The sequence below is a fragment of the Micrasema longulum genome, unplaced genomic scaffold (assembly GCF_059751315.1).
Source record: "Micrasema longulum isolate JH-2025_06_02 unplaced genomic scaffold, ASM5975131v1 h1tg000664l, whole genome shotgun sequence".
In the NCBI taxonomy this organism is placed as follows: Eukaryota; Metazoa; Arthropoda; class Insecta; order Trichoptera; family Brachycentridae; genus Micrasema; species Micrasema longulum.
This window is the reverse complement of record NW_028277860.1, coordinates 134879-151611: the sequence shown is the minus strand read 5'-3', so window position 1 is coordinate 151611 and position 16733 is coordinate 134879. Positions and strand designations below refer to the sequence as shown.

The 16733-nt window shown below is 32.3% G+C and overlaps 2 protein-coding genes across 2 annotated transcripts in view; one reads left to right on the top strand and one right to left on the bottom strand.

The window, feature by feature from the left end:
- svr (Carboxypeptidase D svr) overlaps nucleotides 1-1479 on the bottom strand; it is a 39543-nt gene extending 38064 nt beyond the window's left edge. The window contains exon 1 of the mRNA XM_088229405.1: nucleotides 744-1479. Within this exon, the coding sequence (XP_088085531.1) occupies nucleotides 744-1193 (450 nt within the window). The 5' untranslated portion in view covers nucleotides 1194-1479. The remainder of the gene's footprint in view (nucleotides 1-743) is intronic.
- Nucleotides 1480-1718: 239 nt separating this feature from the next.
- Nucleotides 1719-7532, top strand: LOC148279796 (uncharacterized protein KIAA2013 homolog). Its single transcript, XM_088229404.1, has one exon. The coding sequence runs from the start codon at nucleotides 1876-1878 to the stop codon at nucleotides 3724-3726; it is 1851 nt and encodes a 616-aa protein (XP_088085530.1). The 5' UTR covers nucleotides 1719-1875; the 3' UTR covers nucleotides 3727-7532.
- Nucleotides 7533-16733: the final 9201 nt, after the last annotated feature.

Sequence of the window (16733 nt, the reverse complement as noted above, 5' to 3'; positions counted from 1 at the left end):
AAAATTTTACTACTCTGGCAACACTTACGAAATTTCCATTTTGTTTCTTCGACAATCTGACAGATGAAAAAATAATTCAATTTTTAAGTAATGCATTTGTGACAAACACATTTATTTGATAATTACAGATGAAATGTGATTGCATCCTGTTTCTTTAAGATCCTAGCAGTATTTCTACACTTTAAAAGGACACAACACGGCATGGTTAAATTCGAATCAGGAGTTGTGTACCGAGCGACGTCTACAAAGAAACTAATGGGTCAAAACATAAACCTACTCATTTATGAGTAGTTGAGTCGCCTTCTGTATGATGCGCGTATGCGGTTTCTGGACTATTCGTAATTCTATGCATTCAACTTAAATTTCGGAACTTAACTTGTAGTTAGTCAGTCAGTAAAATCGAAAACATTTTACTTGTTCACAATTATTTTGTGATATCTTAAATGCAAAAATTAAATAAAAAACAATCATTGAAATACCAATTAAACTATCTCCCACATTAATTATTTAAACATGGTGTTATCTTAAATATATATAAATATGTCATAATGATTGGTATTTTTAAAGCTACACAAAAAAAAATAATACAAATATACTTCATCTTTACTAGGATAACTTGTGAGGGGGTTTTAGTGTTCTTTTTTCAATTATTGTTACATGTTGATAAGTCACGCTGTTATCAATAGTTTTGTTTACAAATTACACAAATAGATAAAAACAGATGAATTAAAAAAGAAACTGACCTTAGACTCCTCAAACCCATCAGGATTCATGGAAGGCATGAGGAAAATATCTGTATTGTTGACAAGCCGTGTAATTCTCTCATTCTTCCCATAATTGTTTATCAAATATTGCGCAAGATATATTGTCAACTGCCTCCCGACAGTTTCATCCCCGTGCATGTTGGCGACGTATTTAAACATGGGCTTTCCGGGCACTCTTTCTTGGACTTCATTTGTGATCTCCAAAGCCCAAAGGCTCCTTCCTTTCGTAGATTGGCCAGCCGCATGCAGCTTCACCAGGTTAGGATTCTCCTTCTCCAATCTCTTGAACAGCTCCGTAAGCTCGTCATACTTCAAATACTTGGGTCTATCGAACGATATATCGACGGGACTATCGAGAACTCGCGCGGCGCATAATTGTAGAAACACAATAGTAAAGAAACAAATTAAACGCTCGCGACACGTACCCATTATTTATTTCCGCTAGCACTAACTGAATCGGAGATCACTGCCGACCGCCGGAATACTTTCTCTTTCGATAGATTAAAATGGCCAATATATATTTGACCGGTTTGTTCGCTCTGATTACCTCTCACGATCGAACAAGTTCATTGTTATCTTGGTACCGTAATGTGTTTCCGTGTTTTATTTCTTTTGTGAAAATATTGTTTCGATCCGAAGGTAATTCGCCTTTTATCCTCGTAAAATACAGTTAGAATTAGAAAATATTGCCATACCACAATGACCAATGACGTCTGTCTTCTGTCAAATAATACAGCTGAAAGTATTTTGTATTTTTTTCCAGGATATATTAATTTTAAACAATAAGTAACAAAGCTAAATTAAACATACAACTTGATAAAATGAATTGAAAAATGATTCTACCTTTTTACTCGGCCATATAAATAAAACAAACAAGAAATGTTGCCTTTGTATAAAAATTTATTCTTGGTGAATTTGTGGATATTTGGAAACGTAATTTTTTCCTTTGTGGTGGTACGCCCGTTGCTCCCTTATTGTCGTTTGTCGTGTAAGTTTTTGACAGTTCGCTGATAGCGCAAAATACTTTCGTGTGTGTTGAAGTAAAAACAATGAAAATCCTCATATCTTATTGTTGTGCTCGGAAATAATTCAAGTTTTTTAAGATCGTGAAATGGAGAAACTACGTGTAGAAGTTATAGAGGCCGGTCGTCGTTTTAAAAGACTGACCGATGGTCACATGACACGCCGGCGTATACTAATATTAATATTGTTCTTCATATTTTTCTTTTTATACATCGGGCCAGGAATCGTGAGGTGGCTGTGGTACAGTGACGACGGGAAGTTATCGGACCCTCACGCGGTGTGCATGTACGACCGTCTGACGCCTTTCCAAAACTCCCTTTCGGAGTACAATGTTTACATAAAGAATAGCGACCAACCTGTTCCCGAGGATAGTACGTATGTGCCTTATGTAGGAAACGGAGTTTTCGGGCTGTCGGTCGAGCGCGACTCGTTCATTAACATCAAATCTGGCCGCACGCTTTCCTTACCAGTGTATTTCCATCCAATATTTTCCGTTGATGACGATCAGTTCAAAGAGTCGTTTGTGGTCGACTACCTCAACGGGTTGGTCCACCGCTTCCACTGCTCGTCCCGGGGGTACAATGTGGTCTACAAGTACTACGCGCACAGGACTATCTCGTCCCTACTCGTGCAGGAAATACGGATTTCTAATCCTTCCAATTCCGAGGTGGAAATTAAACTGGATCCTTCCAGAATATCGGAGTGGCCGACTGTGGTGATGCAGAATATCAAACTCCACCACGGTCTGGCGGTGTACGATTACCAAGTTCTCACGGGAATGGTCGACAACGGACAGTCTGACGACACGGTTGTCGCCGTGAGTATTGTTTCCAGAACTCTTCCTTCTCCTATTGTGATTAAAGGCAAAGGTAGTATCACATACAACATCTATACGACTATCGTGTACAGCGATCCCATAAAAAAAGATAGCTACGCGGAACATAAAGACGTTTACGAAAAAAATGCAGTCCAGGCCATGGAGAGAGCCATCAAAATCGCAGAAACTGAAAATAAACTCCGCGAGTTACAGAGCAAAGTTTGGAACAATCTGTGGTACACGGGATTCTCGATCAGCGAATCTAAAGCCGAGAAAGCTATCAACGGTGATAAAATAAACGCGACCATCTACGCTGTCCTGTCGCAGGTGCGGTCTCTAGAATATGAAGAAGCAATATCCAGCCAAAAGAAGACTGATATCTTACGAGCTTTAACATACGCCGAAGGCTGCTACGAAGGATACTACACCCTTCAAGCTGAAAATCTATGGAAACCTTTAGATAACTTGTATCAAATTAACACGGTCGTCGGCGCTTGGTTACTCACTCTAGAAAAACAAGGTTGTCACAATCTACTCCGCGCCGGCGCCAGCGGAGTCATTCAAGCCATGGTCCTCAGCTTCGGAGGGCTGCGCTTTAGCAACCAGCATTTAGAATTCAACATCCACCCTTCCAGTCTCCACAGAGATTTCCACTTTAGGAGGGTGAACTACGGCAACCTAACGCACGTGAATATCACTGTGACCGTGCAAGAAGATAACAAAGCCGCTCTGTACGTCGCTCTCGACAGATCAGACCGCACTTACTACGCGTGCGATGGCGGGTGTATGGACACCGCTATCCAGCTCGGCCCTGCGAGGAAGTATTTCCCCGTCAAACTGACCGATCCGCTGACGGCCATTTTGTACATTACATCGGACAAACAGCACATGGAGGATTTGAGGCACGCTATTCACGTGAAGGAAGTAGCTATAGCACCCGCACATGAGCATCATGTTATAGCTCTCCACAAACACGGTCATAGTCTCGGGGGCTTACCCACGATATTCTGGGTTTCCATCTGCATTCTTATTGTCGTATTCCATTTGTTCCTTTGTCGAATAATTGTCACAGAATTCTGTGATCCCCCTGATAAGTACCGAAGAGTGTATAGCAAACCGTAGTCGACTATACTTTTTAATAATTAAAGCATTAACGTGGTCCAACATTTAAACTAATGTTAGTAAATATAAACCACTTACTGTTACGTGGTTATAAGTTATAATGATCATCGAGCTGGCAATAGACGACTCATATGAAAGTGTTGATTTTTTCAGAACAGCTTTTACTGCAGAAAAAATATTTTAGTAATTTCTATTAAGTAGTGGGGGCAATATTTTTTGAGCTATCAATGAAATGCAACATAAAAAAGTAAATTGCAGTGTTTTATCAACTCTTAAGAAATTGAGATAATTTCACATTACAGATAATATGATGCAACAACAATATCCTCATATTTACTAACGTTAGTTAAGTGGACACATTATAATTTATAAGTCCAGTTCCTCAGAACTTTTTTAAAGCTAGTGAGAATGATGGCATGTTTTGTTTGCGTTTGGTGTTGAAGATTAATAATTTTCTTCGTTTAATTTATTATTAGCTATTAATTAATCATCTCCTGCAATAATTGCCTGTAAAATAAATTAATTGATAACCTACAATTTAAAAAATTAAGTACTTTTTTGTCATGTAAACATCTCAGACAACTGAAGATATAATGATCTTTGTTTCGTTTTCATTTTATATACTGCAAAACAAATGGCAAAAAAAAAATAATTGTGATGCAAATCAATAATATTTTTTGGTTTATTTTTACTAAATCAATGAGTTTGATTGATATGTTTTATTAAAATTATTAAGTGCGGAGATTTATCAAGGAATATCCGCAAAAAACAAAAAATAAATTTACATTTATATTTGTTTGTTAATTACACTTGCGAAATTTATAAATCATGAAACAAATTCACTTTCTCAACTTCTGGTTGCGCGAGAGGTTGATGGAATCGAGCGGTTTGTGGCTGAATGGACTGTCAGTTGATGAAGGTCCGCCTGTCCTAGATACCATCCTGTGATTTCCCAACTTTCAATCCCAAAATGTTTATTTATCATTTTCATCACTATGGCCGTGGGTTGCTATGTAAACAATTATCCATATCAGCCAACAGTAACAATCTCGTTTTTTCTCTTCAATTCGTCTGCCTGTATCTGCACGCCACTTCATCGTCTGTCCGCTTTCCTACAACAAACCGCTCACCTTTTCATCTTCTGCCCGCATTCATCGAGATATATTCATCTCCGCATTCATTTAACTGCCCGAACGTAAGAGACGTTTGTGAAAGTGCTGTGTTCTGTCTTCACCGACAATCCGAACCACTACCCGGAAGAAAAGACTTAGGAGAATTTCACATCCTGAATTTAGTCCCTAACCCCTTTCCTGACTTGGATTTTTCCTCGCAGGATTTTTATTTCCTGTTGTTTGTTTGGTCGCAGTCTGTTTTTATCCGTATTTTCCATTTCCGCTCACCGTATTTTTCTTTTCCGCAAAATTAACACAGATGAACATTTCTATCAAATAATCTCTAACTCTAACTTCCATTAAAAAAAAAATTTAGCTCCCAGTTTATTCCCTGATCTGCCATTATATATAAAGAATGCAAACTATTTTAATTTATTCCAAAATACTCCAGTCATGCAAAACAAAGACGTAACTTGAATTTATTAAAAACAAATTTCAATGACCTATTAAAAAATAAATAAACGGGTCGCGACTTTTGAAAGTATCGCAGACTCCGGATCCAGAGATCAGAAGTTTAAATCCCAGTTCACCATTAGTGGGATTTTCGTTTTCTAGCACGGTCATTTATGACCAGTTGAAAATAGTTCTAAAAATTAAATGTTTTGGTTTATTATAATAATGCAAACAAAATTAAAGTTAAACCTGTTTTCAGTATTTTTTTAAAAGAGGTATTTTGCCGTTTCTTATAATGACTGAGGAATGTATAAAATTATTTATGAACGCATCGTTAGAGGTAAAGTAATCATGCGATCACTTAGAGTAGCAGAACTAAATTTTTAATAATACCAAACATTTTAATTCCGTTGTTTTTTATAATTCATAAGATTTTGGATGATCGGATTACTTAAATAGATATTATAAAATTGTTAAAAGCCTGGAAAAAGTCTGATTATTAGGCACTAGCATTAAGATTATATTATTTATATATTTTAGGATTAACTTTGATTGTGAATTTTTATCTTATTTGAATATCTGTATTAATTGACTAAGCTTAAAATTCAATGCGTGTGTAAAAATCCTTGCTGATTATGTTCTCAATTATTTATACTTTTTTAACTGACCATCTGACTCATATTTTCATTCCATTTAAAACACAATTGAATAATTTGTTTAACGTTTGTCTTTTTAGCTGATTCAACAGTAATTGCTAAAATATCCTAACTTGAGAAATAACTGATTTAACTGATGTTTCAAAATGTGAAATAATTTTTCAAATACATTTTAAATAAAAATTTATTATAGAAATAAAAGATGAGTCTTAGAATAACAAGTGACCGATTTCATCACTTCTGCGTAGCAATGAAACCGGTCATTGATTATTCCGAATTTGTAGATTTATCTTTCACTCATCTTTAATTTTCACCAAAAATTTTCACTAACAAATTTGAATAGTTTAATAAAAATTCAACTTTTAAGAGTCATAAAAATTCCCTACCTGGTTTCAAGATGTCTCTAATTTGTAATAAACAAAATCTTTAACTGCGGTTTTAATTATGTATGCATTAGTTGTACCTAGTTGGGCAGACCACACATAATCCAGAGATACCTTAAAAAATGTAGCTGAAAATGAAATTGTAATTTTGTTAATAAACTATTGTTATTAACAATTATGTAATAAAATTAGACAGGCGTGTAAAAAAAGCTCAATGTTATATCATTTCCAGCCTTTTGATGTTCGCAAAACCCTATTTCTAATCTTTACAATACAAATATTCAATTCTGTAAATGTTTGAATCATAAGCATTAGTACTACTGTTATCTTATGTGATTATTATTAATTTAAGATCATATTTCAAGTGTGTGAATAAAGATTTGATGTAATTGGAAAATATCTTGGGATATTTTTCCTCCCTTTATTTTAGGTTTAAGCACTTTTCTGTCAGATGTTTTTTTTTTTAATTTGTGCATCTAAACTCGTACTATCTTTACTAAAATATGTTTTTTAATTTATCTCATTTATTATTAAGTGCTTCCTTTTTAATTATTCTACTAGTCTTCCTAAAATTCTGTCAGAATTTTTTTTAATTCTTGCTAAAAAATTTATTTCCTGATTGGTTAGGGTAAGATTACAATGAAATTATTAATCTCAAAAGTTAAATAAATGGTTATTGTAACAACTAGGCTCAATAATGAATTGAAGAAAGAAATTTCGTTTTTATCAAAATGTTGATAGTTTAAACAGTAAGATGAATGTCATTTTTATGCTAATTACTTGTTTTACCATGTAATAAGAAATAATATGAATACCTACATTTAAACAAAACATTAAATTCTGTATGTTTTAGTGTTGTGAATTGCAACATATTATTTAAGTATTTTCTCAAATCGTATTTTTTTTCTCATTTTACAGACATCTGTTTAACAATTCAAATGATTTCTTATTGTAATTACTGTTATTCACTATAAATTTGTATGTTTTAATTATACCGTAACTGCCAATCAAAATGGATTCTTTCAGAAAGAGTTTTATTTCTAGTCAAAAGTTTATGGCCGAATTTATTTCAATAAATTGTACTACGCACAATTTTTGTTGTAATATTGCCCTTAATTTTTTAGCAAAAATATTATATATTTTAAATATGTAAATTAAATCTTATCCAAATTCCAACTTTGTAAATAAAAGTTATTAAAACCTTACCCGACTGTTTCATTATTTTGTTTTTTTGAAGTGTCTATTCTATGAAACTGTTTTTGTTCTGTGTAAGGCAAGTGTCTTACATTGCACCCAAAGCTTAGAAACGTTTAAATGATTTGTGTGGTTTTTTTTAAATTTCAATATTTTTTCTTCAAGTTCTTGTTGTTATTGAAGAAAAAAGCCAAATAACATAAATGCAGTGTCCTCAATTATTTTCTTCTCTTTTTGGATAAACAGAGTTATGTCTCATGTGATGCATCGGGAATTTGAAATAGTACTAAGTAGATACGTTAAAATTTCAATAATAAATAAATATAAGGCTTGAGGAAGTAGAAAATCATATCTGCAACTGCATCTGATTTTGCTGGTTCGTCGCCCACGTCTGCCACAATCGGGCTTCCCGGCGTAATCAGGAGGCCATCCTGGCAAAGGCCAAAGGTAAAGCCAGAAGGTAGGGGTACAACTGCACCGACTACAAGTTAACCTCAATAGCCCTGAAAAGGACTTTTCACCCAGTCCAAAGGCAGAGCCACACAGGGCGGAGACGCAAAATAAAATGCGATGTTTACTTGTCAGAGACAAGAGCTCAACTGATATATTAATTTAAAATTACAGCCATCGGGCTTGGCAGAGCGGGCCGTAACGCTGCGCCGAGTAAGCCGGAGTGGAGGGATCGTACTACCCCCCTCACTCTAAATACCATGTTGGCAGTGGGTCTCGTAAATACTGGCGTGCTCAGCTATTTCACTAATAGCCGCAGCGCGCGCAACATATACATTGTATTCTTTTTTATAGCGGCCCTTTTTGGGCTTAAAACATGGCAAATTTTCATTTCTTATTTTTACTAAAGTTTCTAAGCTGCAATTTCCCCGGTATCCCCAGGCCAGACCCGAAAGCGAACTTTCGTCTTTATTGAGGGTCCAGCGCTCAGCTAACAGACATCGGGGTTCCTAGCTAATCTGCGCATCCGGAACAGTATCTTAGGTAAAAAAGAAGCGCCATAAGGTTAATTTAGCAGCAGAGTCAATTTAAAGATTATTTTTGAAATGAGCATAACATTTTTTAATTTGAATAAATTCCAAAACAATGTAGGTAAGACAGATGTAATCTTAAACTATACGGGCTATGTAGGATAAATACCAAAAGCCGGTTTAGATTTAAATCTAAATAATTTGCAAAAAGAAGTCCGGTTTTGTGATATAAATCCGTTAATTTAATGAGTGTCGTACAGGTTTTTTTTATGTAAATGACAAAATTTACATCTAATTCATGGGTGTACTCATATGACACAGCGCATTTTAGGTAGTTTTACCCTCATTACTGGATTTTTAATCAGCTGATAAATTGTTTCATAAGCCCCTAGGTAGAAAAGTGCTAAACTTCAGATAGAGTTAGGGGGAAAAATAACATAAATTAACTGTAATGTATGCATTTATTCAACAATTTACATATTTGCGTATACAAAAAAAATTGACAATGTGTAATTAAAAGACACATTTTATTTTCCAAAGTCAAAAGCGTTTTTTGAAAGGCCACAGGTGAATGCATACAGAGTTATAAAGTAAAATTATATATATTATGTACATTGTATAAAATAATCTCTTAACAAAATATTACGAGAGAGACTGAATTCGGTATCACAAGAGTAACGCTGGTCCTCATCAACCAATAACAAAAACTTCTCCTTGAAAAGGACTCAGACATTGCTAAAAAAACATTTACAATAAATATGGCAGGGTAAGATGAATAGGAAATTTTATTTCACTTGTGTACAAAAACACAAATATAATCAATCATATAAGACATTCCTCGACTTGTGAATGCTGACCTAATCAATTCTGATAACCATCGAAAAATGGTTCAACCTTTCACTGCGTCCCGAACTCTAGCAATATTTTCAACTATTAGTTCTGTGGCATACTGAGTAAAGATTAAACAGATGACAGTTGTGAATGGAACTTGAGAATGAGAATGGCATAAAGACTTTGCATAGCCAGAAATATCAAAATCTTAAAAGAGTGTAATTAAAGTGGATGAAGTTAGAAAAAATGCATGAGATTTTTTATTGCCTCTGTTCACAGAATTGTTTTTTAGGGAAACATTTTAAAAAAAACATTATGATATAACTATTTGATTTCCGACCTATTTTTTCCCTTGACTTCTGCAAAACTATAAATATGATTAAAATTAGGCCAGCAATATGCACACCTTTTTTAGCTGAAATGTGTAAAAGAGCAATATGAAAAAACATTCATTTGAATGTGCCTTTATAAATGTATATTTTTAATAATTGCCTCGTCGTTTGCAGAATAAGTAAAATTTATATTGTTTAAATTATTACAACAATGTTTTGGCTTATGCGCTTAATATTCTTATATTTGAAAAAAAATCCCTTCTTTGATACATCCAAAATAGTGAATTAAGTCAACTGCCTGTACCAAAATCCTTCGCACAATTTTATAAATATCGACAACTTTAACAAAATCAATACTGTAAAGAAAAGAATAATATATATATTAAAGCATTAATATTACAAACATTGTTTACTTGGATTTAGTTTTCATTGATAATTAAATTTCACTGTAATTAAATAATTTCACAAAAAATCCTATTATAGGTACACTTCTACTTGTTCTAAACGTGTCTTCAGAAGACAAAAGCTCTAATTTATCAAATAAACAAATATAGCCTTTCCACCATCGATATATGTATTTTTAAAAATTCTTGTATTTTTTTTAATTTATTCATATTTTTGTACACATTTTGCCATGTGATAGTTTCTTCCAATCAACTTAATTCAACAGGTGACTAACAAAAATAAATAAAGCAATGGTATGAACAATTTTTTTTAAAATTAACAATATTATTAATATCATCGTCCAGCGCTTCACCGCTCTTGAGGTGATTTTCACAAAAACGGTGCTATATAAATTATCCATAATAATAAAGTCTCTGAACAATTTACTAATTTCATTGATTTTTTCATTTTTTTAAATATCATTTAGCTTTATAACCAATGTTCTGCACAGCATTTAAACTAGAGATAAATTAGTCTAATGAATATAATTGAATGCATAAAATATTCTATTCATACAAATTAAAGTATTAAATTCATTGAAATGAATGAAAAACAAATAAAACTTGCATCAAATAGACCAATAGGTGTGCGTATAATTCATTCAAATGCAAATAGACCAATGATCGAATCGCTGCAACTTTACACTGAATGCGAGAGACCAATCAGCAATTAATGAATTGCTCAAACTTTACACTGAATAAATTGATAACATTATTTAAAACATTTGATTACTAACTCATTTGGTTGATTTAATCACCAATTTGAACTTTTAAATAGGCCCGGGAAGAACATAGATATAATTTTTGATTCTTGATTAAAATTTTCTTTCCAACACATTCACTCCAACAAGTCTAAAAGTGACTAATATCAAATATATTTTATATTCAAATCATAATTCATTTGTTTCACTGTACAATATAACTTATAATGCACGTGCACATGATGACATAAAATGTGTATTGAAACAGGTATTTTTACTTGCAAGAAATTGTTAATATTCTGCGGAAAAATAAGTTAAATATACTTTTGATGGGCGGGAAAAGGTGTTCAAGTCAGAAAGTGTCCAATAAGACACAGGTCTGGGCTGATTTTTTAACTTCGTACATTTGCTATTAGTCGAGGTGATAGGAATCATAAGTACCAAACGATTATAAACATGCATGCTTGCGTGCCTGAACATCGCACAATATGCGAGACATACCAACTGATAAAACAGCAACACAAAAGAAATCGTTCTCTATTCCACGCCGACAGCCTCTGAACTAATATGTGAAGTTTAATATTTAAGGCTGTAGTCTAGTAAAACGCGCGCAATATGAGGAAATCATACAATTTTGCCATTTTAAAACTAATGTTTTTTTTTAAATCGGTAATATAATATAATAAGTAATATAAATAATACCAGTACCGATAAGGGCAGGTATGAAGGTCATACAAAAGTAAATGAGATATAGTTATAAATTAAATATTACAACCGGAATTATCTTCTTTTAAAAAAAAAGGAGAATACGATTCTATAAAAAAAGGTTTTAACTAAAATCTTTCAATATATATTTTTTTAAGTATTACCGAAGCCATAATTTTACGTAGAAATAAAGGAAAATGTCACAAAAATGTATGTGATTTAAAATTAAAATTTGGCTTCGGCCACTTTCATGTTCAATTTATTATCTTCAAATTATTACAACAAATTTTAGTTCAATACTTAGTCTTTATTGAGAACCCAAATACCTAAGTTTAGTCTAAATTTGAAATGGCGTAATCTGCCGGTCTAAAAGTAATTTTAAAAAGTACATAAAACTTTTAAGTATATTTAAACATTATTTTTTTATTTGATTTGTTTTTTAATTTTTTTACTGTTGCACGATTTTAAAAAAACATTTGTTTTAAAATAGCAAAATCGTATGATTTCCTCATTTTGCGTGCGTTTTACCAGACTACAGCCTTAAAGCTCTTGATTATAAATTATTCTTACCATTGTTACCTACTAGACAAAAGGATAAAATAAGACTACCATTATTGAAAAGAGCTGAGTCGCAAAATTGTTTGATGTATAAGGGTTTAAAAATATATGATGAGATGCCTGAATGTATGAAGAATGAAAAGTGTCTGAAAGAATTTAAAAATAAATGTATAAGTTACTGTAAGGAAATGTAAATATATATAGATGATGTAAATGTACATAATAGTTTATATTAGTTTTAATATAAGCTAACTTAAGAAATAAATAAAAAAAATATATAAAAAAATTGTAAACTCAGTGAAAAATAAATCTCGTGGAAGTAATCCTCATCGGATATCATTTAATAATCATGACCTACACAATGAGGAAGTTCAGTGGTTTTTAAAAAAAAAATATCTGTTAATAGACTATCAAACGAAGCCAAATTTTTTTTCTTACTATTTTTATGTATCGTATTATCATCACTATGACTTTTAAAGGTTTGTAATTATGAAATTAATCCACGTGTGACGTCACAAGTTCTCTTCGGAGAGTTCTGATAGGTGGGTGGCTTCCCGTAAACCGGAAATCTATCACAACACTTTATCATTGGTTGAATCGGAAGAACTATAGTCCTTAAAATATAGCTTGATAGAATGACAGTTGTCAGTAATAGTGACGACATAACTTTGTAGTGACAACATAAATCATAGTATCAACATAAATATATAAAATCAGCTTTAAAACTAAAAAAAAAAACTAAAATAAACCTAATTACTAACGACGTTCTTACAAGGTTACATCATTTTGCAAAAACGTTAGGGGTGAGACAAATTGATCAATGTAAATCGATCAAATAAAAAATACTTAATTTGTTGTTATTTATGAAGAAAAGTATTTTAAAGTTAAAGTATAATGTCTTATTTTTTAGTAAATAATTGTCTTAAACACACAATAATAGGCTTGTTTTTGCATTTTAATATTAATTTTTGGGAAACAGAGTTTCATGTTTGCATGAAAAAACTGATGAAATCGATTTGATTGGTACATGATCAGTGATCAGTAATTCCCCATCACTATTGACATTAGATTGGCAGCTGTCATTTTAATCAAGCTAAACTTTAAGGATTATAGTGACATTGTTCAAAGTAGTTCATTTTTTTCATACATTTTCAAGAAACTTTGCCGTAGAATCAAATGCCCTAATTTTTACCGGTCATAAAAAACCATTGTTTTTATTTAGTTTTCCATTGCACTGAACTCCTCATTCTTCGGAGACCTGAAATTTTTGATTTGTGATATTATTATGGATAATTCATGTAACGCCATTTTTGTACAATAAGTATCCCAAAACATCTGGCAGCTACACAGCTCACGGACGGTTGGGATACTAGTTTCTCGTCTGCAATTATGATAGGAGCTTGATTACAGCGTGTCTCGCAGCTATAGAGCGCATGGACGATATGTAATCTAGTCCCCATTTACATTATTTAAAAATTGACAATCTTTTTCCCCCCCACGGAGAATATTTTCAGTTTTAAAATAATTTTCTTTCCATTACGAAAATACATACATATCATACACAAAATTCAACAGGTGAGTATATGTCGTAATTAAATAATTATATAATTTATTGCTTGTTCATTTGTAGTAAAATAATTATTCTAATATGCGTAGTAATAATGTTAATATCTTATTCTAAATTTATTATCTTTAATACATTAACTAGTTTTAGCATTCATAGCAATCCTAAGAGAATCCTATTTGATTATATAACTGAGCACCTGGCCAGGTTTAGGCCTGGTTGTTTGATCATTAGTATGAGTTCATAATCAAAAGCAATATATTTTTAATATTAAAAACATTTTTCCCTTTGTGGTATGACATTTTACACTATGTATTTGTTGAAGTTCTGATGATGAAGTAACCTCGATTTTGATTTAAAAAATCATGGCAAAATTTCACTTTTTTATTTACTGATTAATTCAGTGATGATAAAAAGTATTTATATCTTAAACAATGTACCGGTCTTGAAGACACGTACTTAGGCAAAAGTGCTCGTTCCTCAATAAACTAAATCAAGAAATTTTACTGACATTTTTATCAAAATCATTAACCGCGGAATTTTATCATAAAATATCTATGTTGAGAAATTTATCATTTATTTAACCCATATCTTGGCAGAATGAAAAAATATTTTATTCCGATTTGATAGTTGAAAGGGCTTTAGAAACCCAAACAAGAATATTTTTTTTGTTTTCTTCTTTTTCCCGACGTAGACCACTCGGGAGAAAGCTTCACTATCCTGAGCAGTGCGAAACAGCTCCTCCACAGTTCTAATCCAGGTCTATGTTCGAATGTTTCGAAGCCAGGAAAGCTGTTTTCTTCCGACCCCTCTACGTCCCTCGATCTTCCCCTTCATGACAAGCTGAAGTATAGCATATTTATCACCTCTCAACACATGGCCAAAACATTAGGGACTTACATTAACACTTATGGAGCTTAGCGGTGGTGAATAGTTCTCAATTTGTATTGGCTCTACGTAATATTTAATTGCTGGTTATCATATCGGTCCAAGTAAAACTCTACGATGATCCACATTTCGAATGCTTTGTTTTAATCAAAGTTTATTATTTATTTATACTTTTACATTGTTTGTATTCTTTTTTTAATACAGAATAATGTTCCCGTGCCGAGGGATTGATGAATTGTGATAATGCAATTAAGGATAAAAAATATGGTAAAGCAGTTTTATTTGAACAGTGTTTTACTCGTGTTTTAGTTCATGAGAAAAAATGAGGTCATATGTATCCTGTAATATTCTTTTTTTTATTTTTGATTTTTACTATTGCTAATGATCAAAGAACCAGGCCTTAGATAAATATACTTTTCAACAATGTTTGAGTATGTCCGAATGCTTGCAGACTGGCTGGATTTCCAGACTTTCAGACTTTGGACTTACTCAAACATTGTTTAATGAACTACCTGGTAAAAGAAGAAGTATAGAAATTGGAAAATTGTTTTCAGGCATTGCCTAGTAGGTGATTTGGTTCAGCCAGATGAATCTCACCCGCATAGTAAAGGTTTCAGCTCCTTTATTTAACAAAAGTTAACAGATGGAAGAGTTGAGGAAATGTGGATGTTGAAACATGAGCAGAATGGTGAATGTTACATAGTGTGTAAAGTGGCCACTTAAACCAGCCAATGACAGGTCATAAGCCCTGTAGATGCCGAGACTTCTATATTACCTTCTCTTAAATGTTCTTCATATAAATAAATATACTTTTGTTCAATCTCAATAAAATGTTATCAGAAAATCATAGCTACTTTGGGACAAGATTAGGAATCTCAATCTAGGAAAAAACTGTCTATATACCGTATTTTTCAGACCATAAGACACTTTTTTGCTCTGAAAATTCAACCAGAAATTGGGGTGCGTCTTATGATCTGATGAGTCTTAACGTCAAAAACATTTTTTTTTCTAAAAATTGATAGATACATTTTGGAGTGTGTCATGATTCGATGAATCTTATTGTCCACAAAAAACGGTATGTATCCCTATTTGAGTGGATGACAAATACAGTTCTGTGTGAAAAATCAAACCATAATCTTACATTAGAAAGCGATGTTTGTATCTACTATGTATATACTAAATAAATCCTCGCGGATTAAAGGTTCGAATCCCAATCTACCACATGACGATTCCCATTTTTCTAGCACAAGTTATTTACGATACTCAAAATTGAAATAAACATTGTGTAGTTAATAAAAATTCAAATATTTATTTTTTAACTCGTAAAAGACTGTGTTAAAGGATCTCTCTGGAAACGGTGCTGTAACGTCGTGTTACATTAAGCAAAATATGAGATATTTAGAAACACAGATATTTAAAAAAATTAATTAACATATGGGTAATATTTAATATTCTATTTTTTGTCTTTCGTAGAAAAATTAATATAATTTAGTCCAGTTGTAGCAAAATACAACTTCATTATTTTAAAAATAAGAGAGATATATGAAGTCTTGTATTCTATATAGACTCAAGAGTTAACAAAAAGAGTCAACAAGAGTTAATAAAAAAAGTGTTGTGACGTTTTATCTTTTCTAACTATCACTACGGAGAAACGACGTAACGGTTTGTTTGTTTTTTATCATTAAACTATCTGGCCAAAAGCTCAGTTATGAGGAACATTCTTACGCATTGTCAATAGCCTATTTCTTCGGTATATTGATGAAACCCTCTTCACGCCCATACAAAAATAAAAAAATCAAATCAACGTAAGTCTTTTCAGGTCATCCGTATTCATATTTTGGACATCATACATGAAACCATTAAAGTTCCTTTGATTTGTTTCTTTAGATAAGATTTTTTTTTTAAATATCTGGTCAACGGAATCAAGGCTTTTATTTTTATTTTTGAAGCACTAGCTTTGTAAAACATTATTGTTCAATAGTTTAAAATAAAATTACTCGGTAAAATTAATTTAATAACTACTAGTTTCGCCAAAACACTATGCCTTCTTCAGGGTTAGTTACAAACATTGTAATAAACCTTTGTAATTTGTAACTTTGTAATTAAATATAAAGTTTGTAATTAACCCTGAAGAAGGCACAGCGCTTTGCCGAAACTAGTTGGTTATTAAATTTAAAAATAAAGTGGTACATAAAAAAACAACGTAA